This window comes from Echinops telfairi, unplaced genomic scaffold (assembly GCF_000313985.2).
Source record: "Echinops telfairi isolate 266 unplaced genomic scaffold, ASM31398v2 ScPeMD7_7461;HRSCAF=8499, whole genome shotgun sequence".
In the NCBI taxonomy this organism is placed as follows: Eukaryota; Metazoa; Chordata; class Mammalia; order Afrosoricida; family Tenrecidae; genus Echinops; species Echinops telfairi.
The window spans coordinates 2713940-2738044 of NW_022111361.1; the positions used below are offsets into that span (position 1 = coordinate 2713940).

The 24105-nt window shown below is 45.7% G+C and overlaps 1 protein-coding gene across 1 annotated transcript in view; it reads left to right on the forward strand.

The window, feature by feature from the left end:
* Positions 1 to 20975, forward strand: part of PRTFDC1 (phosphoribosyl transferase domain containing 1) — a 104969-nt gene extending 83994 nt beyond the window's left edge. The window contains exons 6-10 of the mRNA XM_045300222.1: positions 12604 to 12621; positions 13814 to 13896; positions 14604 to 14650; positions 18078 to 18154; positions 20830 to 20975. Coding sequence (XP_045156157.1) covers positions 12604 to 12621; positions 13814 to 13896; positions 14604 to 14650; positions 18078 to 18154; positions 20830 to 20877 — 273 coding nt within the window. The 3' untranslated portion in view covers positions 20878 to 20975. The remainder of the gene's footprint in view (positions 1 to 12603; positions 12622 to 13813; positions 13897 to 14603; positions 14651 to 18077; positions 18155 to 20829) is intronic.
* The last annotated feature ends 3130 nt before the right edge of the window (positions 20976 to 24105 follow it).

Genomic DNA, 24105 nt, shown 5'->3' on the forward strand with positions numbered 1-24105 from the left:
TTTTGGCCCATTTCCACTGTGCTTTTCAGGTACCGCCCCGAAAGAAGCCCTCTTTTCTGTCTCGGTCCGCCCAATATGTGTGAATGGGTTTATCGAAATGTGTAAAATTTAGAGGAGAGAGATTATACATGCATACACACAGAGAGAGAGGAGGGGCTTCAAAGAGTTTGTGGGAAAATCCCATTGCCTTGTAACCCCAATCTTTCCACGAACTTTTTGAAGCCCCCTTGGGAACATCATGAAAGGCTTCTGAAGCGTGCCCATGCCTCTCTTGCCTTTTGGTTTGTTGCCAGTTCCGTGTCCAATGGTGCGCAAAAGCCCTCCGATTTTAACTTGGGTTTTCCAACATGCCGATAAATACTTAAGCGAAAAGGCTGGTCTGCGCCCCAAATAAACACACTGCTGGAAGGGGGTGTCGTTTCACGGAGCTGATGGTCTTCGTGGCCCTGCCAGGGCGAACGCCACGTCGGATCTGTTTGGTTTGGATTGGTTCCGGGGTGCTGAGACAAACCTTGTGTTCATTCCTGCCGAAGAACTTTGGCGTTCCTGGTAAAAGAGATCAGTCGATTTCACAACCTTGGCCTCTGCTTTTTGCGGTTGCTGTGGTTACGCAACGCCTGGCAACCGCGTTTTGTGAAATTCTGTGGAAGTACGAGCCCGACAGGACAGAGCCACACAGGCGCTGAGCAACTGTCAGGAGCCACAGAGGCAGCACCGCAGGCTCAGGGCTCATGGCAGTCCTGAGGTGCATGTTGAATCCCAGAGACCAGAACTGTGTTGGTGTAGTGCGTTGCTAGCCATCGTTTCTTAACCACACCGGTTCATAGAATCCCAGCCTAGAAAGCTAAACTACTCCCAGCAGCCTTCCGTCATTCAGCTCTTTCAGCGGGCGTGGAGCAGGCGCTCCATGAGAAATGACTTTAGCACAGTCGTGTATGGCCCTGCCTTACATATCCGTCATGTCACACATGTTGTCTCCCTGGGGCTTTAATATCGGAGTTGTCTAGGGGGTAACAGTTCAAGTGTTTCCAAGGGAATGTCCAACGAACCTTTCATGGGGAGTCACCCAAACATAATGTTATGCATGTGGGGGGTCACCACCACATGAGGACCTGTATGAAAGGGTCGCAGCCCTAGGAAGGTGGAGAACCGCTGCTCTAGATCCTCAGAAGAGGTTTTCCCAAGGTGACCACAGGATAGTCCCTCTCCTTACAAGAGAAGAAGTCCAAGAGCGACAGCCGCTCCTGGGGACAAAGGAAGCAGAAGGGGTCCGTGGTTGTGCCTCAGGATTTTCCTCCTGCCAGGAATGATCTCTGGGCAACGCAAAAAGAAGCCCAGGTGGCACTGTGCCTAACGTGCCAGGCAGCTTGTTAGCAGCAAGCTTGGTGCTTCAAACCTACCAGCTACTGTGAAACTGCTCTCCTGGAAACCCTATCAGTTGGAATCAACTTGAGGGCAGTGGGTTGTGTTGTGTTGGGTCACGTGCAAGAGAGCCCTGGTGGCACGGTGGGCTGAGTGTTGGGTTGCTCACTGCCAGGTCCACTGTTCAAACTCATCCGCTGCTCTGGGATAGAAAGATCAGGCTATCTGCTCACAAAACAATGTTACAGTCTTGGAAACCCAATGAGCAGTTCTGCTTTGTAATACAGGCCCACTATACGTCAACGACAGTGGGCTTTTGTGGTTCGGAGAGTGTAAATGCTTAATATGTTTGATGACTATTAGAAAGGTTGGGGTGCGGGGGGGGGGGTGTTAAGCCCACCCAGAGAAGGCTTAGACGAAAACCCTGAAAATCAACTTCAGAACAACCAGCCATCGAACACCCTATGGAGCACAGTTCTCCTCAGAAATACACCACCAGTGGCCATGAGCTTGAATCAACTTGCCAGTGACTGGTTTGGTGGTTTATACGCATGACCCGGAGCCCCATGCGAATGGAGGGATCCCGGAGGTTCAGAAAGATGGGATTTGTGTGTTCGCTTGGCAGTCCATGGCCCTTTCAATATTCTCCAGCCCCACAGTTCAAGAGCATTGATTCTTCCTTGGTCTTTATGATTCAATGTCCAATTTTCACATGCATATGAGACACCTAAAAATACCATGGCTTGGGCCCGGTGTACTTTAATCCTCAAAGCAACAGCCTTGCTTCCCAGCACTTTAAAAAGGTCTTGTGCAGCAGATTTACCCAAGGCAATGAGTCAGTTGATCTCTTAACTGTTACTTCCTGCTACTTATAGCATCAAGTTCAGTTTATAGCCTCTGCAATATTTAGTATAAGTATGTATTTTTCCTCCTTGGAGATGGGAGACTTTGTAGCTGACAAGACACATGAAACTGCACTAGTTCCCTGAGCCGGAGGAGTCACAAGGAGACCCCTGCCAGTGCTGAGATGCTTACAACACCACTGGATCCAGAAGACTTCCAACCCACTGACCTGTGATCTCCATGCATTCGGCGTCATTGCATGTGTTTCATGAGTCTGAAGAGGACTTTATAGATTGGTATCAGACATATGGGCTAATATTGGACTTAAGGACTTGATCTGGACTGGGCTGGGACGTTTTCTCAATATTCAACTCCTCTTTTTATATAAACCTCCTTCTAATACACATGTGAGTATCAATGAATTTGTTTCTCCAGTGTACCCAGACTAACACAACGCTGTCCTGGGGCAGAGAGGGAAATCCAAAGAAAGAAGGATTCCTTGGGGTTGGCCTTGCTGTCCTGTGAGGAGGAGGTAGTTTTGTTTGGGACGAGAATGGCATAGCTGGGGATGGCTCTGAAGAGGAAGAAAGAAGGGGAAAAAATGAGTTCAAACATAGCAACAATTGTGCGGGCGACACGACTGGGTTTTGCTTCATTCTGCTGTCTGTAAGGTTGCCCTGGCATTACGCATGTTTTCTCATTTCTCATTTGTTTGTTTTGATTTGTTTTTTGCTAGTTTCTTTTCTCTCTCTCTCTCTCTTCAATCTTTTTGTTTTGCCTACCAATAGGAAGCAAGATGAGTTCATTTGGGTGCCATCATTTAGGGAGCTAATCTTTGTGTGTTCAAATGTACAGATGTGGTGCCCTTAGACACCACTGAATGTGCCTGCAAAGTTGTGGCGATTTTCAGAGGAGCTTCCAGACTAAGACAGACTAGAAAGAAAAGCTTGGCGCTCTACTTCCTAGACACAGGCCGCCACAGGCTGACCCACAGTGATCACACAGATGGCACAGAACTGGGCAGCATCTCGGCGCCTTCGTTGTGCACAGGCTCACCGTGAGTTGGGAGCTGTTTGCATGGCAGCTAACAAACAATTCTGGGCTTCTTCTTGTTCCGTAGGACAGCATCAAGCTTCCAGATGCGCTGGTGCTGGAGTATTTCGCACCACAGATAGGGCCCTGAAAACCCCGACAAGGAGTCTGTGTTCCTAGTGAACGCATTTGAAAACAGTGCTCTGTTTTGAAAAGGAAAATAAATCTGCATGTGATGCTGCCAGCTGTCACTCACTGGAGAAGCCAAGTTACCTTACCACGCCAGAGAGCGTTTCTAGATGGGGGTTCTCTTATGGGCCCGCTGAATAATCCTGCTTTTTAAATACAGCGTCCAATTCAGAAAGTTCATTGTGTTGTTAGAGATATTAGCAACCCACGTAGCCTCTATGATTCTCTACAATCCTTTGGGAAACAGAAAAACCATCATTACCCATAATTAATGTTTTCCTTACAATAATCCTTCAAAGAAAACCACCTTCTTTTTAATGAAAAATATTGGAGTATAAAGCACAGGAAGGCAGGAAAAAGAATTAGAAGCCCCAGATAAAGAATTTTAAGATCTCCTAAACCAAGTATAATTGTAATAGCAACTTAGATTTTCGGTAGGAGGTGGTGCTTAACTACCAGAAGATTTGATCCCAATAAAATACAAGTAGTACCTGACTTATGACGAGTTGTGTTTTGACGACTCTGTCCTAAATCAAATTGTCGTTGCCTTTTATTATCAAGAAGAAGCCCCATGGCACAGTGGGCCAAGTGCTGGGTTCTAAGGGAAAGGTCTGCAGTTTGAACCCACCCGCTGCTCCGTGGGAGAACAAGGAGACTGCCTGTTTCCATCAAGATTATCGCCTTATAGACCCGAAGGGTCAATTCTACTCCGTCCAGTAAGGCCCCTCTGAGTCAGAATTGACTCCGTGCCAGTGGGTTGGGCGCTGCCAGTATCTTTACAAGTCAGATCGCTCTTTGTCTTTGGGTGTTGAAATCTTGACACATACACTGACATCTCACCTACTCCCGTCGGGTTGATACCAACTCAGAGGCGCCCTAGGGGACAGGGTAGGTTGCCCCTGTGAGTTCCTGAGACTAACGCGTCACAAAAAGTAGAAAGCTCAGGCTTCCTCCCATGGAGCGGCTGGGGGTTTCCAACTGCTGACCTTGCCGTTGGCAGCCCAACCGCAACCACTATGCCACCTAATCTTGCAGAAGACATGCCTTCTGCTTCCTCTGCCCCAGCTCGTCTGCATGCTCGGACTAATTAGACCAGTGGTTCTCAACCTTCCCCAGGCCGCGACCCTTTCACACATACAGTTCCTCGGGTTGTGGTGACCCCAACCTTAGAATTATTTTCATTGCTCCTTCATAACTGTCATTTTGCTACTGTTATGAGTTGTCCTGTAAAGATCTGATAGGAAGGATGTATTTTCAAAGTTACAAATTGAACATCATCAAACAGAATCACAAAACAAGATGTGATTATATATTTTGGAATATTTATGTCTTTTCTGATGTTCTTAGGCAACCCCTGTGAAAGGGTCGTTCGACCACCAAAGGGGTCGCAACCCACAGGTTGAGAACCGCTGAATTAGAATGACGTGTATTTTTTAATGTGTCCATAGAATTAATTGAATATATACACACCACTCTAATTATTCTGATCACACAGAAGAATTGGACAATGTTAATATCCTGTCAGTTGTGGTAATAGCTCCATTTGTGGAAAGTTCTACATCAGCTGGATTATCCCTGGCAATGTGGACAGCGTTTTTCATCAGAAAATTCGTGAGAGCCATCTCTATGCTCCTTTCTTTTTCTCCTCATCTATTTCATAGTCATGTCTCTGCTCGGAAGCAAGCTTCCCGTGGCCTTTAGAAAAGCATCCGTGGTTTGAATCCATGGTTTCCAGCATCCAAGTCCCTTGTTTAGTTTAGAAATATTGTTGCTGCTGTTGTTGTTGTCATTAGGTACCATCTTCCGACTCATAGCGACCTCAGTATCTGAGCCAGTCCATCTTCCATGGTAAATGTTGTGGACAACTTATCCCTTTTCCACGTTACTTCTTTGTTCTTCAGCATCCACTGGATTCCGATCTGTCGATTGCTCCTCGTCGTGATGTATGAGCTATTCCACAGCAGCAATACAAGTTCTGAAGTCACCCCTCTTGCCATAGGCACACTTTTTATACTGATCCCTTCTGTCAGATTGTCCGATCAAATACTTGGAGCATGACTCCACAAACTGGCAATTTCCCCCCAAGTCCCTTGCATGCATTTCCCACAGCTTCCTCCCAGAGAGACACAACGTTCCATGCAGACTGAAGAATGGTGCAGTGAATGGGGTTTGGATCATGGCCGTGTCACATGCTGTTAGAGTTGAGTACTGCCCAACTTTCCAACTCCATGTACCTCTGCTACTTTATTGTAGGCTAGCCACATTCTGCTGTAGGGCTCTGGTATGGGCAGTAAGTCATAACACTGAACAACCGAGGCCAGCAAATGACACACTACCACATTGTATATAGCATATCTTAGTAACGGTGAGATGTGCAAAACAAGTGGACAGCTGCATGTGCTGTTTATCCCAACTGGAGTCTACTGTAGGTCAGATGGGTCCTAAGTTAGGGCTGCCTGTAGCAACATCGAGAGATGGGAAAGGAAAGTTGGGCAATGTAGAAGAACTCTATTCTCAACTATTACCCCAAGTGCCATGGAATCAATTCCAATGCATAATGATCCTAAATAGTGTTTCTGAGACTGTGCATCTTTGCAGGAGAGAGACAATCTCATTTTCCTCCTGAGTATCAGGTGATATGCTTGAACCGCCTACCTTGTGGTTTTCAGCAGGTGGGCAGCCAATTCCCTCTTTGTTGCCTGTTCTTAGTCTGTAAGCTCTTCTGAAAACCTTTCACTTGAGTTGAACCTGCTGGCATTTGAAACACTAGTGACATAGCTTCGAGAATCACAGCGACATACAAGCCACCACAGTATGACAAGCTGACAAAAAAATGGTGGTGTCAAAAAGCTTGCTAATGTCAGATGGATCTTGGCTGAAAACAGAGAATACCAGAAAGATGTTTACTTGTGTTTTATTGACTATACCAAAGTATTCGACTGTGTGGTTCATAACAAACTATAGATAATCTTGAGAAGAATGGAATTCCAGAACCCATTCCAGAGGAACTTGTACATGGATCAAGGGCAGCTGTGCGAACACAAGGGAACACTGCATAGTTTGAAATCAGAAAAGGTGTGACAGGGTTGTGTCCTCTCACTATACTTGTTCGACTTGTATGCTGAGTAATTAATCAGAACAGCTGGCTTAGGCTTATACAAAGAAGAATACAGTAACTGAATTGGAGAAAGGCTTGTTCACAACCGGCGCTATGCTGACAGTGAGGAGGACTTGAAGCACCTGCTGATGAAGATCAGGATTGAAGCCTTCAGTAGGGATTACAACTCCATGTAAGGAAGACCCAGATACTCGCAATAGGTAACATCATGAGAAATGAAGATAAGGTTGAAATTGTCAAGAATTTTGCCTTGCTTGGATCCACAATCACTGCTCATGAAAGCAGCAGTCAAGAGATCAAAAAACATGTATTAGGTAAATATGCTGCACAGAACCTCTTTAGCATATTGAAAAGCAAGGATGTTACTTTGAGGACTAAGGTGCACCTGAACCAAACCATGGTGTTTTCGATTTTCTTATGCATGTGAAAGTTGGACATTGCATAAGGAAGATCAAAGAAGAATTGATTCTTTTGAATTGTGATGCTGGAGAAAAATATTGAAAATACCATGGACTGCCAAAAGGGCAAACCGACCTGTCTTGGAAGAAGTACATCCAGAGTGCTCCTTAGAGGCAAGAATGTGTCTTACATACTTTGGACATATTGTCAGAAGACACCAGTCCTCGGAGAAGGACATCAAGTTTGGTAAAGTGGAGGGGCAGCAAAAAAAGAGGAAGGCCGTCAAGGAGATGGGCTGACAATGTGACTGCAAATGTAGGCTCGAGTCATAGGAAGAATTGTGAGGTTGGACCAGGACCAGACAGTGCATTGTTCTGCTGTGCATAACGTTGCTTTGGGTTGGAACCAACTCAATGGCATCCAACAGCAACAATACCTGTGGTTAGAGGTCCACTACTTATCCTGCAGTGACAGTTAATAAAATATGTCTTTGTACTTAATAGAAAGGAGCTCCCAAGTGATTCTTATATGAGGGGAACCCCACCCCCCCAAAAAAAAAAAAACAACACAGATGAAAGCTCCCTGGGTGGAGCTTTCAAAGTACACATTTTTCCCACTTGGCAAGCATCACGGTATACGCTCTGAGTTAGTGCACTCAGTGGCATCGCCTGGGAAGGTTCTCTCTGGTCACAGTAAATTTTTTTCCTAAAAGCAGTTTCACTTGAACTTTGTTTTAATGTGATATCCCCAGTGGTTCTCAACCTTCCTAATGCCAAGACCCTTTAATACAGTTCCTCATGTTGTGGTGACCCCCAACCATAAAATTATTTGTGTTGCTACTTCATAACTGTAATTGTGCTACTACTGTTATGAATCATAATGTAAAGATCTGATATGCAGGATGTAGTTTCATTGTTACAAATTGAACATAATTAAAGCATAGTTATGAATCACTATGCTTTATGTAGTTATATATTGTGAAATATTTCTAATGACATATAAATGAAATTTTGTCTTGAAGCATGGTATAGCATGGATAACAGTCTTCACACCGGGTCCTCCTATGTGGGCGTATCTGCATGTGGGTGGAGATGGATTGAGGAGTGGTGTCTCGGTTCCTAAGATCATTGGAAATATGTGTTTTCCAATGGCCTTAGGTGACCCCTCTGAAAGAGTCGTTTGACCCCAAAGGGGTCAACACTCACCGGTTGAGAACCGCTGTTATAGCCGATTTCAGATAACAGCATGTGGCTGTGAGATTTTGTTTTCTGCTCGGGGTAAATGCCCGGAAACTGTTGTGATGTTGAACACAGCTTACAAGGACAGTGCTATGGGAAAAACTCAAGTGTATGAGTGGTTTTCTTGTTTCTTGAAAGATGGAAATGTCAACTGATGACAAACCTCATTCTGGATGTCTGTCAACTTCCCAAATGGATGAAAATGTCTACAAAATTAGTGCACTTGTGCTCAAAGACTGACAATATACCATTGAAGAGATGGGGAAGTTATCTGGACTATCTTGGAGCTCTGTTCAGTGAATTTTAATGGAAGATTTGGGAATAAGAAGGGTCTTCCAAATGTATGTCTCAGGTTCTGACTGACCACAAACAAAGAGTGTTGACTGGAAACGTGCTGTGCTTTGAAAGAACAGCTTCGAAACGACCCAGACTTTTTTCCCCACGGTCATTAGTAGTGATGAGACTTGGTGCTATTCTTATGACCCGGAAAACAAACATTAATCAAGCAAGCAAAATCACCTTGGCACCATCACCTTGCCCCTCAAAAGTTTTTCAAGTGATATCAAAGATCAAGACAAAAGCTCATTAAGTGAAGTCAAAGATCAAGACAATGCTCATTTGTTTTTGTTTTTTGATGTGAGGGGGATCGTGCCTTTGGAGTTCATTCCACCAGGTCAGACTGTTAATCAAGCTTTCTATTTAGAGGTTCTGAAAAGATTGCATAACGGTGTGTGACAGAAAAGGCCTGATTTGTGGCAGATGGGGGACTGGTTTTGCCAGAATGACCTGCTCACACAGCCATCATAGTGCCCCAGTTTTGGGCAAAAGAAAAATCATGCCTTTCTTGCCCCATGCACCTTACTCACCTACCTCACTCCATGCAACTTCTTTTTGTTTCTGCAAATGCAGAGGAACATGAAAGGACTGAAGAGGTGAAGAAAAAACTGAGGGAGATGCTGTCAGCCATCCAAATAGATGAGTTTGAAAAATGTTTCCATGAATGGAATCGCACATTTGATAAGAATGTATTAAGTGTAATGGAGAGTACTTTGAAGGGAATAAGATTGTTTTGTAAAAAAAAAAAAAAATTAATTCATAGCTTTGAAAAAGATTTCAGTTTGTTGGGGGACCCCCTTGTATAGCTAACTCTCTTTCACTCACTGCTAACTGAAAAAAATGAAGGTTCACATTCATCTGGAGGCACTCAGAAGAAAGACCTGGCGTTCTTCTTTAGAAAGATCAACATTGCATGTCCTCTGGAGCACTGCTGTACTGTGACACACATGGATGGAATCACCCTGAGCTGGGAGTCCATTCAGTGCCAGCTATTACAGAATGTATGTTGTTCTGAATTACAAATGCTTATCATATAAATGAATATGATTTATAATAGAGAAAATCTTTTTAAAAAACAAGCAGCTCCAAAACAATCAGCACCTTAAGTATGGTGTTAAAAACAGAAGTAGCTATGTGAAAGCATATTATGAAATATACCGTTTAGGAATAGGTAAGTGATCCCTGAGGGTATGGGCAGCGATAAACAGGAACGTTAGATATGATAGTTCCTGGGGAGCAGAATGGGGGGGGGCGGCGAAGCAGTAAGGCATAAGGTCATTGATTTTCTTTCAGTTTTTTCTCCACCTGTTTGACTTTAAGCGTGTATGTGTGTCATCTTTGTGTTTTTAAGTCATCTTGACAATCCATCTCAGGCTTGGTACACAGCCGAGTCCCACTTCCTACCCACTACTACATCTTGCAGTAGACTAATCTTCAATGATGACTCTTCTGTTTCTAAGGCTGCACAGTATTTTTTTAATGATTTAATATGTTCTGTGCCCTCTACTTCATTAGGGAAGAATGCAGATGAACACATTTTAGAGATGTTCTTTGTAAAGTTGAAACAAAAGGGGATCGTGCACCAGGAAATTAAATTAACCAAACATTTCTCGGAGTCTTCTGGTTGATTGATGGACATGATTCCTATGCCTCCATCAAGCCCAAAGGGCTTGCTTAACTCAGTGGTTCTCCACCTTCCTCATGCCGCGCGACCCTTTCATACAGTCCCTCATGTGGTGGTGACCCCCCAACCATAACATTATTTTTGTTGCTGCTTCATTACTGTCATTTTGCTACTCTTATGAATTGGTATGTGAAAGAGTCATTCGATCCCCCAATTGGGTCACAACCCACAAGTTGAGAACCGCTGCCTTAACTGTTATGGATTGATCGTAAAGATCATAACAAATTATATGGTTAGGCTGCCAAGGGGACCCTTGTGACTGATTCTCAGAGGAGCAGATATTGCGGTATGACCTGCTTTCAAAATGAACAAAACAATCCTACATTTTCATGATTAATCCAAGCTTTTCGTAGATTTTTTTAAATGAACTAGACCTGAAAGAAAAAATGCTTCCAGAAAGTTAATTCCACCTAACTGCATCTGATACATAAAATACTGTGATGCAATGTTAACAGAGTTTGGGGTTGGTTGGCTGGTCAATTGATTAACATGTTTAAATAATTAAATCTCTGTTACCTTAAGCATAAGACGGATATATAATGCTTAAGGTTTGAGCTGGTGTTTTTAAGTATGATAGGGATAAGTGAAACATCATCTAAAGAAAGCAAAACAGCATTACATTGGGGAAATTTTCTCACCCTGGAGTTAATTGGAATGGCATATTATTAACACGGTCATATTTTAATTGGCTGGGGCAGCATTGACATGTAACTAGTAATCCACCAGATTGACTTTAACCCATTAATAAGCGTACTCTGTTATTCATTATTTCAAATAATTAGTGAGCATGTATATGCAGGCTATTATGACAGTTCTGGGTAGAGATTCAAGGCCATGGGGAGGCACTGTGGGCATAGGCCTGACAATCTTACTTCCAAAAAGATAGCCATTGGATACCCAAGTAGTAGCCAGTGCTACTCGCATACACATGAAGTCATCATGAGGTGGATGGAGCCAACTCTATGGTAACTGGTGGTTGCTGGGTCCAGGAAGGCAGTCCTGAGCAAGACAGGGATAATTCCCACATCAGATCGCTTATCATCCAGTGGGGAAGGCAGAGATCAGCCAGGAAATTGACTTGACTTGAAAATCACCTGTATTGTGAGGGGAGAAGCCCAACCAGGCCTTGAGAACGCATAGCAAGAGGACTGAATCATCCACTCAAAATATAAGGCAGGCGTCTCCGATTTCTTGGTGCAGCCACCTTCCTCGGAGCAGAAAATCGCACAGCAAGTACCGAGTCCTTAGTTGTCTGGGTGGCTGAGCAGGGACAAACTCTCGTGCCTGAATGCGGCACCCAGGAAGCATCGTCTCCCTGAGAGAGGCAGCTTCTGTTGGCTGGTTTTCATGGCAAAGTCCTTGTAAGCTTTGCTTCCCAAGTGGCTTCATTACGGATGACGCTGATCAGTGGTGATGGCAGCATGTCCCAGAATGACTGGGGGGCAGGGGAGGTGGGGAGCGGTGGCTTTATGGATCGCTCTTTAGACAGGTAGCATAGCTAGTCTAGGTTAGCCTGCTCCCACCCTGGATATGTTGTTGCCGTGTGCCATTGAGTTGATGCCGACTCATAGCAACCCTCTAGGGCAAGGTTTTCCTAAAGTGAATTTTTTGTAGAAGCAAAACTCCAGATCTTGCCTTCTGCAGAGCTGTGTGAGTCCCGAACCACCAACCTTCCAATTAGCAGCTGAAATCATCGTACCACCAGGTCTCCTAACCGGAGTAAAGGTACCAGTATTGCAGCACCAAGTAATTCCAGAGGAGTTCCTCAAACGAATCTGGAATGCACCTAGATTCATTCCATGGGGATAGACCATGTAAGACAGTGGTGCTCAACCTTCCTAAGGCCGCGACCCTTTCATACTGTTCTTCATGTGGTGACCCCCAACCATCACATTATGTTCGTGGCCACTTCATCACTGTCATTTTGCTACTATTATGAATCGTCATGTAACTATCTGATAGGCAGGATGTATTTTCATTGTTACAGATTGAACATGAAAGCATGGTGATTCATCACAAAAACAATATGTCATTCTGTATTGTGGAATATTTATTTCTAGTGACAAAGAAATGAAATGTTGTCTTGAAGCCTGGTGTCCATGGGTAACAGTCTTCACGCTGGGTCCTCGTATGTGGGCATATCTGCGTGGGGGCGGACCAGGAGACGGATAGAGGAGCCGTGTCTCGGTTCCTAAAACCATCGGAAATATGTGTTTTGTGATGGGCTTAGGCGACCCCTGTGAAAGGGTCGTTCGATACACACACACCATAGGGGTCGCGACCCACAGGTTGAGAACCGCTGATTCTACACCAGTGTGAAGTTCTAGTTGCGAACAAGCTGTGCGCCTGCGCGGTGAGTGTACCTTCGTCCTGCTCACACAATTGGGCGTCCTCTCTTTCAGAATGTCCTCATCGTGGAGGTAAGCAGCTTTTCCATCTTTGGAAGATGACAGCACCTCAGGGTGAGTTTTGACACAGAGCGCTTGTTAACAAGTGGTCCAAGGTCCACCCTGTGGACGCCAGGCCTCGCCGAACTCACCGGGAATTGGACTGGAGGCGCTGCCGTCGGAGGGAGCTGCGTGTCTGGGGCTCTGTGAGTCCGGGATTTTAGATAAGAGGAAACGAGCCCCGGGACCCTGTTCACAGGATGGTCGTAACAACAAGAAGGATCTGTCCTTGACCGCGTGCTCCTGCGAGTGACTGACCGTGAATCTGAGCATCAAAATACTACACACGATCGCTTTAAAAGCTGGCACTCCCAGAGACCGTTCTGGTTCAATGTAATTTGTTTTTCTGCTCAAAATGAATTGTTTTAGAAGGGGCAGGAGAGCGGAGGCGGCGGCCGGCTGGCGGCGGGGAGCGGTGTGTTGGGGAGCAGGTCTGTCTTATCAGCTGGCGCACGACCCGCAGCTCCTCCGGGTCAGTGTAACCCGCCCAGGAGACCCTGCCGCCCAAGGATTGCACAACCTGGCTCACTTCAGCCCTGTTTGGACAATCAGCCCCGCACTGAAGACAATGCATTCCGGCTGCCGGCAGGCTCTCATTGCGTAATTGCTCGGGCTGGCCGCGCGCGCGCCCCCGCACCCCTCGGAACTCAAGTGCACTTCACCAGCTGCTGTCCAGACGTCCCTTGCCGCCCAGCCGCAGGCACCCCCATTGAGTGGGGAGCCTCCGGGGGAGGGGGAGGGGGGGAGCGTTTATCCATTCAGTGCATTCAGATGAACGCCCTGCGTCCATGAAAATTCATGCCTCTTGTATTGTGCTGCATAACCTTAGGGCCAAATCGAGCCCTTGAACGTGCAGGCGCCAAGTCCGGGCGGAATCAAAGAGGAAGGGAGCCCCACGTGCGCTCCAAAGGCAGGGTTTCGCCCCGCATCTGGCACAGCTGAAGAAGCTGGGGAGGAAATACTCAGCAAGAGATCCCCCCCCACCCAACCCAAGCCCAGCTCCCAGAAACATCTGCCTTAAAAAAAAAATGTATGAGCAATTCTGTCTCCTAGCTGCCTCCAATTGGATGACATTTCGAATTATGATGCTTAGGAAATCAGGTCTCTGGTTGAAAAAAATCTGTGAATGTTGGCCTCATGGTTTCTGTGTGTGTTCTCCGCGCAGGATGTCGTAGGGACCGGAAGGACCATGAAAGCGTTACTGGGCAGTATCGAGAAATACAAGCCCAATATGGTTAAGGTAGCCAGGTGAGTAGGGCCTTTGCAGCTTCCTTATTTCCGTGCCCCACACAGTCCTACGAGGATGCCTACACAGAATGTCATTGTCACCGGTATCTGACATCTGGTTGGCCCCTAATCTCCTGGGGACCTCAGGCACAACCAGAAGAAAGGTTGCAGGGTTCCTACCTGTTCCCCATCACGTGCAGATTGGGACCACTGTAATCTTGGCTGAGTTCTCAAAAGTTCTCAAAGGTAGCTCTCCAGGCCTTTCCTCCTAGTCTCTCATAGTCGTAAAGCTCTGCTGAAACTTTTCAGAGCAGCACCCCTCAGGGTGCATTGGCAGGAATCGAACCTACCTGAGACGGCAGCTGGGGATGGGAGAAGTCCATTGAGCCACTGCCTTCCCGAGCCAGTGACTGTTGTCTGGGGGCTGGTAGGTTGAGCGGAAAGGGAGGAGGAAACACGTGTTCCGTGAGCCCCGCTTACTCGGTGCCCACTAGCCTTTTCCAGGAGTAGCTTGGTGAGAGGGCTCCCAAACACAGGCCTTCTTCTTTTCATCCAGGATCACTCTGTGGGGTCCCAGTCTCCAGAGGACGGATTAAAGAGGGCACTGGTGACGCCCCTCCTGCCCCTGTGCTCATTTAAAATGCATATTGTAATGATGTTTAATTATACTTCCAACCCACCAAGACTTTATTTCCAATGCTGAGTGTTGTTTCCTTTGTACATCATAGTTTGTTGGTGAAGAGGACACCTCGAAGTGAAGGCTTTAAACCAGACTGTAAGTGTGATTTGGTTCTTGTCTATTTATCGGTGGTCTTATCTTGTTTGATGTGAAAGAATCTTTGATTTCCTTTTTTTTTAAATTTAACAAACAAATGTATTTCCTCGCAGGATATACTCTGCAGGTGGGTTTGAAGTGGTTTCCTATTTGATGGCTGTCTGTGGGAAATAGAAGCTATGCAGGGGCCCGCGGATCCCTGGTATTGTTCCCCACCTAGTAGGAAGGAGTAGGGGTGCAGGGTTCTCAGGAACTCTGTGCTGTGCATTGCCTACAGGGGTGCTTCAAAAGAGCACGTGGGGAAATGGACTTGTAACGATCATGGAATTTTCCCACGCACTTTCTGAAGCCTTCTCATGGTTTTATTTTCAAGCCTTCTAAGGCACCCTCGCTCCCAGGAGCGAATCAGTCCCCAAGCGGGTGGAGGAAGACTTGACCTGCTGGACTCACGCAGCTACATCATCAGTGCCCCCATTCCCACCAACCAAACCCAGAGAGGTGTGGGGCGGTTCCACAAGGTTCAGGGTCCGTCCTCAGGAATTGTTGTCCCGCAGTGCGCACTGGGGACCTTCAGCAATCCTGAACACCAGCACCCAGAAGCCAAAGTCCCTGCCATCTCCAAACCAAAGCTCCACCACACAGAGAATTAAGCCCACGAATAGCCCTTCACACTGTCCCTTGGCCCTGATCCGTCACACTTGGCTTCAGGCGTGTGTTTTGGAGAGCTTCCCTCATCTGGGGCTCACTTTCCCACCACCCCGCCATACCAGGAATAGTTCTGAAGCCGAAAAAGAGAAACAAGCAGCTTGGCTTATTTATAGTCCCACACTAGAAGGGTTTTGTTGTTGTTGTTATTGTTGTTGTTTTGCACTCACATAGGCAGACTTAGTTCGCTTCTCATAACTTACATTTGCTCCAAAGCTGCTGGGGCACTTCGGCTACAGTTCTCAGCAAACTGAACAAACCCTGGAGCCAGAGAAGCACCATGCGATGGGCAACGTGCCAGCAGACACTTAACTTAGCCCGTGACTCTGCTTGCTAAATCCAAGTCCCTGCCCAGTGCTGGGCCTGTCACTCTAAACCGCTTAGGTCTGGGCAGACCCACCCATGAGCACCTTCCGGTCCCTGACTGGTTGGGGGCATGGAATCCGGATGCAGTCGGTGGTGGATAGCGAAACAAATCTGCTAAGGAAATAATGTAAGGTACCTGCGACATGGGTAAGATTTCTCACTGAGGTTGGAAAGCATTCGTTTCACAGGTGGCCAGTTCATTACAGATGTCTTGAGTCTCTCGGCAACGGCATTAAGAGAGTAATGTCAGCGAGCACAGTTGAAAGGCTGTGATATACCTCGCTCTGTGCTGACTGCTAAGCAGAGGCCATCCTTGCTTACCCCTCACAACAGTCCTCTAACTCAGGCCCGACTGTTAAGTTCTCTTGACAGCTGCGGGAATTGAACACCGCAAGGTGGGTTGCTTGCCTTGCTAAGTGGAGGGAAAGAATGGCAGTCCAGCAGTCTGATGGTAGTCAGTCTCTCTGTCTGTCTCTCCCTCCAACACCTGCAAGTGACACCTGCTATTGCTAATAAAGAGCAGGACCCACACCCGTTACCAGCCAGGGACCAGTCAGTCTGCTTCCCTACTGTTCACCTGTCACCTGTCCTTTTCTTGTCTCATGCCACCCTAAGTCGCCATGCTCGCTATAGGGATTGCCCTGCTTTGGGGGGGGGGGGGGCGGAGTTGTTAATATTACAACCAGGGTTTTGTTTGCCATTTGCTCAGATTCTTTTTCCGCTCACTCCGGATCTTTGTTTTCGTTCCCTCTCTGGATTTCTGAGGCTTTGTGTTTTGGGCCCGTTCCTACACTCGCATTGTCATCTCTGACCCTTGCTCTTCTGCACTGGCTTCTCTGTGATTGTTTTTGTCTCCACAGTCCACAGTTTTGTTTGTTTGTATTTTTTTTAATTTTTTTTTCAGTCCACAGTGCTAATAAAACCGAAAGACTCACTGCCACTGAGTCACTGCCAACTCCCAGAGAGCCTACAACACAGGGTAGAACTGCCCCTGTGCGTTTCTGAGAGTGCAACTCTAAAGAGTAGAGGACAGAAAGCTCCGTCCCACCCCTAGAGAACCAGCCCCTGGCCTCCGGCAGTGTCTGGGAGCAGGAACCATGTGGATTCTCCATGCGAAAGTATCTTTGATTAGAGGATTCAAAATGGCGCTGTTGGTAGCCATGGAGATAACTGTCTCCATGCTGTAAATCCACTGCCCGTACCAAAGGGCAGTGTCACAAAAGGAAGTGCATCCCAATGGATGGATGTGTGGATTGTGATAAGAGTTGTACGAGCCCCCAATAAAATGAGGAAAAAAAACCTTTCCTCTGCACCTACCCCGGGACTGATTCCAATCAAGCCACCAAAATGTTCCATGTCTCAAGTCCTCACCGTATAAAGTGGAGATAATTGTATCAAAATCACATCGCTTGTAAATATGGAATAACATATTAAATTGCTTATAAATATGGAAGAATTAAATTGCCTGTAAATATGGAATAATATATTAAATTGCTTGTAAATATGGAATCATATATTAAATATCTAATACATGTTGTGAAAAAGAAAAAAAGGAAGTGCGTCCCTGGGGTGAGCAGATGGAAGACTCCAGATAGCTGTAGGCAGGTTTGAGGGGTCAATGGTCCCTTCGCACATGTAGTCCCGGTTCCAAGCCGTCTAGAAGAGAGCTAGCTAGCGTCTGTTCTGCAAGCTTCCTTTTCCAGGAAAAAATCTTCCTCCTTTTCATAAATTGTTTCTGTGCTTCGCCTAACTACCTCATACTGCCTTTAAATCCATTTCCCCTCATCCTGCCCTCCCTCAGCAGAGATAAAGTAAGCACTAATTAATCTCTGCATTGTGGACCCCCAGGCCACCTTTAAGATAACCCTTAGCATTGCTAGATTTTGCTGCTCCGCCCTTGAACCAGTAGCTGACACTGAACGTGTTGGGAAGATTGCTTCCTTACCTCTTCATGTCTTGACCTGCAGCCCAGGCCTCTTGTCTGAACTGCCCTTTATGCTTTTCGAAGTGTTTCTGTTGGCATTATATCATTAGCTACTGCTTGCTTTGGGACATCGGCGCTGCAGGGCTAACTCATTCTTATTTCTGGTTATCCACGGGGCTTCCCGGGCCCTGTTTCAACTCTGTGGACTCCTCGTTCTTCCCTGCATGCTTGCTTCGTTGTCTTGCCTGTCTGGGTAGTGAGTCAACCTCAGGTTCCTGGCCGCTGGCCCTGCGCATCACTGACCACTGGAGTAACTTCCTTCTGCCTCAAGGAAAAGTCGTCACAGTTTGAGTGACAAGAACGTACGGGAGCTTTGAATGTGCACTATCTAAATGCTGCCTTGTTTTTGTTTTCTCCTCTCCCCCTGCTAAGATGCTGGGTTTGAAATTCCAGACTTATTTGTGGTGGGTTATGCCTTAGACTACAATGAATACTTCAGAGATCTGAATGTAAGTTTTGCATGTTCACCCACCCCCTCGCGTCCTTCTCAAACGAGCATAACAGTGATTTAACAATGGAACCTCCTAATACACACACAAGGCTTCCATTTATTATCATCTGTGGAGTACGGGCACGCTCAATGAACTCTCACCACCGCCCTGCAAAATAGGTATTAGGCTAATGGAAGGAAGCCCTGGCTGTCTTTCTTTTGTACTAAAGAGATAAGGAAATTAACAACAGGGTGATAGCATAATACTGACCTTTCCCCTGAGGCATTGACTGTGCCCACCCTTCATAAAAATAGTCAGTGTGCTTTCAAACTATTGTGTCTCGGTGCTTGCAGTCTAGAAGGTACCGACCGCAGTGGCATGCAGCTCCCAACAATTCCTTCTTCAGGGAAAAGAGTTTCTGCCAGCCAGCAGGACCCTGAGTGTGTAGGCTAAACAATCTAACCAACCCAGACTGAGCTAGCTGTCAGCAGCTTAGCCAGAGTGGACCCATCAGCCTCTCTGTCCTGGGAAGGAAAAACACAAACCCAGAGCCACAGAGGCCCAGGGCTGTTGGACTTCTACTGAGCATGCTCCACAGAGAAGGTCCACAGCCACTGGGGGCTGAAGCTCCTGGGAGGGATTACCCTTGTTCCTGCTGACCAGCTGCTTCATTGTCCGCTCTTGGTTTGCTTCTGTGAACCACCCAAGGATTCCACAAGGAATGCCCAGTTTGTGCTTACGGTAGCCTGACTCAGTGTCCCTCGCCACCAACATATAAGGGGACACCCCCCAAAACACGGATTTAAAAAAAAAATTTCCAAAGCTACTTTTTACAAAACAACCTTATCACCGTCAAGTACTCTCCATTGCACTTAATACATTTGTCAAATCTGCGATTCCATTCTTGAAAACGTTTTTCAAACTCATCTGTTTGGATGGCTGACTGCACCTCCCTGATGTTTGTTCTTCACCTCTTCTACGTCATCAAATTGCTGTCCGTTCATGTCCTATTCATTCCCAGAAACAAAAAGAAGCCTCATGGAGCGAGATCAGGTGAGTAAGGTGCGTGGGGAAAGAAAGGCATGCTGGGATTGTTTTTTGCCCCAAACTGGCGCCCTGAGATGGCTGCGTGAGCAGGTGCATTGTCGTGGTGGCAAGGCCAATCCCCCGTCTGCCACAAATCAGGCCTTTTGTGTCACACACTGTTACGCAGCCTTTTCAGAACCGCGCAATAGAACGCTTGATGAGCAGTCGGACCTGGTGGAATGAACTCCAAAGGCGCTATCTCCCCCCGCCTCAAAACCAAATGAGCATCGTCTTGATCTTTGATTTCACTTGACAAACTTGTCTTGATCTTTGAAATCACTTGACAAACTTTTGGGGGGCAACGTGATGGTGGCATCTTCCATTGGCTTGATTGATGTTTGCTTTCAGGGTCAAAAGAATTGCACCAAGTCTCATCACCAGTAATGACCTTGGAAAAAAATCTGGGTCTCTTCCGAGGTGTTCTTTCAGAGCACAGCAAGTTTCCAGCCAACGCTCCTTTTCCTGGTCAGTCAGAACCTGAGACACAAATTTCACAGTGACCTTTCTCATTCCCAAATCTTCCATTACAATTCGCCGAACAGCGCTCCAAGACAGTCCAGATAACTTCCCCATCTCTTCAATGACGTATTGTCCGTCTTCGAGCACACCTGCATGACTTTTGTTGACATTTTTGTCTGTTCGGGAAATTGACGTGTGTCCAAAAGGAGGTTTGTCATCAATCAACATCTCACCTTTTTGGAAATGAGAAAATCACTCATATACTTGAGTTTTTCTCGTAGCGCTGTCCTTGTAAGCTGTGTTCAACATCACAACAGTTTCTGTGGCACTTTTCCCAAGCGGGGAACAAAATTTCACAGTCGCACACTGTTCTCTGAAATCAGCCATCACAAAAAACAGCCCTAGCAAAACTACTTTTATGACAAATTTACTATGACCAGAGAGAACCTTCCCAGGCGACGCTACTGGGTGCACTAACTCAGAGCAAGTTGTTGGATGCTCACCTAGTGGGGGAAAATCCGTACTACAAAAGCTCCACCCAGCAGTGCTTTCTCCACTTTTTTGTTGTTTGTTTGTTTGTGTGTGTGTGGGGGGGTACTCCCTTGTATCCCAGACACATTTCTTGTCCCCCACCCCCAGAAAAGAATCAATACATGTTCATGTTGACCCCTATTATTTCTTCTTATCAGAGAAGTTGCAACTTCACCAACAGGGGACGCTCCATCTCCAGCAGGGCAAAACGTGCAGCTTCCTCAGCATCTCTGGTTTGTAGGAACCTGGGAAGCCAAATTCCAAAACAAGTTCAAAACCCACACAGCAAAGGACTTTTTTGATTGGTTCTTGAATGGGCCTCTGTAGATTGTATGCACACATAAAATGTGTGTATGTATATTACCTATAAGGTATATCTGTCTATCGTGTGTTTGCATAGAGGAAACTTCAGACAGTTCATGGAAGCACAGGATTGAAAGATAACGGAATTTTCCCTCGAATGTTTTGAAGCCTCAGTGTGTGTGTGTGTGTGTGTGTGTGTGTGTGTGTTAACAAATAACCAGTTACAGAACAGGATTCTGTTATTGCTGCCTCACATTTTCTGTGCATCCTATTTTGGTCCAGGGCTGATGGCTTTAAATCCTTTATCGTTTCAGCACATCTGCGTGATCAACGAACATGGGAAAGAAAAATACCGCATCTAAAGCAGGAAATTCCCACTGTCGAGTTTCCAGGCAACATCAGATTTAGAAGGCACTTGGAAAGCCAGCGTGTAAAGTTCACCTCCCTAGATGTCTCACTGTGCAAGATATTACAAAAAAGGAAAGAAAAGAAAGAAATTTTAATATAGACACTTTCATATAAAGAGTACCAACCATTCTTAAGGAAAAGAAGGCTTTTATTTGATTTATTCAAAGTCAAACACTCCACCTGGTGACTCATGAATTCTGTCTACCTTCACACTCCTAGCTAGTTCCACCTTCTTTTGTTTTGATACAGTCATGCTTTCTGACTATTCCCAGGTACACCCCCCCCCCCTCCGCACAGTAACTCAAATATTTCTCCCTTAACCTTTCTGGTTTTTTACACTATCCTGGTCATATTTTACCATCTAACAGTCTGGAACAGTCTGAAGTCCTGAGCCCATGTGCTGATAATGCCACGAGGTTCCCATGATAAAATGTGGAGAAAGGACAGCTTGATGTAAGTTTCTGTTTGTCCATTTCTGACAGGCTGTCCCGATCTGCTTTTGACAAAAGCTCTGTGGATCACAGTATGAGATGCATCCTAGTGAGATGCATTTCCGGGCGGGGTTGATGGTCTATTGTGCCTGGATGTACTCAACTGTGTTTAATACTCTGCATTTTAATTAGAAATAATACAATGGTGGCAGGACCCTGCTTTGTAAGCTGCATCCTCTGATTCATGTGCACTAGGAGCAAATGGCAGAATTTTTAAGTATTTTCTTTTAATGACAGGCAGGGGAGTAACTCTAAATGTTTGCAGTGAGGCAACTCTATGTGTTTCCTCCTGACTGCTTCAAAAGACAAGGCAGTCCTGTTACATCTTGTCCTGAGACCAAGAGCACAGAGGTTGGGTCATTTTATTTCATTTCATTGTTTAATGTCCTGTTGCAGTGTCCACACGATCCAAGGCACAGATCAAGCAAGCGCACTTTGGAAAACCTTTTTCTGAATGACATTTTCCTCCCCTCGTCCACTTTCACTGCTTCCTTGGGAGCAGTGCTTCTCAACTGTGGAGACTTCCCACCGAAGGGAAGCTCTCAGAAGGTCAACCGAGCTACAGGGAGCAAGTACAAAACCCTAACAAGCAGCTTTGTTTGCGTCTGAACCGTGTAGAACGCATTGTTATTGGGTGCTGTCTTCCTTTAAACTAATAAAGGATAAGGAAACGTGTTTCAGAACTACTGTTTTTCTTCCACCTTCATGTTTTTTATATACTTCCAGCCCTTAAAAAGTGTGTAAGCCAGTAGCTTAAATATACTACCTATATTAGCCTATAGCTACCCCGTGGCTTTATTTCTGTTAACCTGGATGAAATCCAATGTGTGCACTAGAATAAACAGATTAAGCCAGACATCATCAGCTGTGGTTTGGGTTTGTTTTTATTTTTCTCCTTCCTAAACTTGTCTAGAAGAGAGAGGACGTTTAGCTTAAAAGAAGATTTTCTGGAAGTGGGGGGATGAGGAGCTGCTATCAAGGGCTTAAGTAAAAAATGCTTTGAAAATGATAATGGCAACATATGAACAAATGTGCTTGACACGATGGATGGATGGATGGATGGATAGATTGTGATAACAGCTGTAAGAGCCCCCAATTAAATGATTTTTTTTAATCCTCCATTGGACCAAAAGAAAAAAGATTTTTCTTCCCTCGCTTAGTTCCAGTCAAAGAAGAAAGCAAACCACACCCATATCCCAAGAAGGAACCTAGGAAGAGAATCCCCTCTGGCACTGTTCCGGAGCAAAGTCTGTGCCCCGGACGGTGCTGGGTGGCGCAAAGCGGCGCTGCTAACCACGCGGCCAGCAGCTCGACCCCACCAGCAGCAGCACTGGCTGAAGAGGAGACTCTGCTCCCGTTGGAACGAATGGTCTGGAAGACTCGGTCAGCTGTCCCGCCCCGTGAGGTCGTGGCTTAGTCGGAAGTGACGCAATGGCAGCGAGGATTTTTAAAAACAACTGCCAATGTCTCAGAACTTTAAAACTAATCTCCTAAATAGAAGTGTACAGGATATGCTATTTATTTCAGAGGGCATAGAGAACCTAGACACGTATTTGGTAATAATCAAGTGTTGATGATTATATACTTTTCCATCAAATGTGCATTATTATAAATATTTCTTAAAACTTGTTTTAGTAAACATCTGTTGTTCTGAAGATTGGATGTTTGTTCAAATTACAAGGAAGTTGATCTGCTTCACAGATTTTTGAGAAGAACGTGTAGTAGTTAATGCTGATAAAGAAAAATACTTTAAATACACAAATGGTTTAATCATCCCGTTATCTTTTCCACTCAAACAATGTTTGGAGAATGATATCCAAGTCCCTAACCTACTTTTTCCCTTTCTCATACAAAACTCTAGTTTATTCAATACTACTAAGTTTGTTTACCTTAAAATAAAATGTGAATATATTGAGTGAATTTATTCAGTTAGTATTCTAAAGCTGATCAGTTAGGAATAAAAACCAAGTATGTGTATTTGTGAGACAGAGAGAGAGATTGGGAAATTTGGTTTCAATCAGACCCTCTATAATTTGTAATACTTTGGAAATTTTCAAATAAATTAGGACTCAGAGTTATATGTTGGCCTTTTTTACACCAACTAAATGTACCCCATGTTGAAGTTTGTGCCCCCTACCAAGAAACCAAATGCAACTCACCATCGTCAAACCGATGCCGACTCCTGGCAACCCCCTGTGGATTTCTGAGACAGTAACTGTTGATGAGAGTAGAAAGCCCGGTCTTTCTCCTGAGGGGCTGCTGGTGGTTTTGAACTGCAGACCTGTGGACCACAGCCCAACGCATCACCACTACACCGCCAGGGCTCCTTTGTACCCCTAAAGTGAACTGCAAGTAGATAAATCATGCGCCTTGTTTAATTTGGGGCTATACCGTGGTTGGCCATGTTTCAAGTCTTTTAGCTCAGTGGTTCTCAACCATCTTAAAGCCACGAGCCTTTCATGCAGCTCCTCATGTGGTGGTGACCCCCCAACCATAACATTACGTTCATTGCCACTTCATCACTATAATTTTGCTACTGTGATGAATCAGGCGACCCCTGTGAAAGGGTCATTCAACCCCCAAAGGGGTTGCAACCCACAGCTTGAGAACCGCTGCTTTAGTCCCAATGGTGAGAGAATGAACATCCCACTTTTAGAGACCTGAGACTCCCCCCCAAAAAAGAAACACACA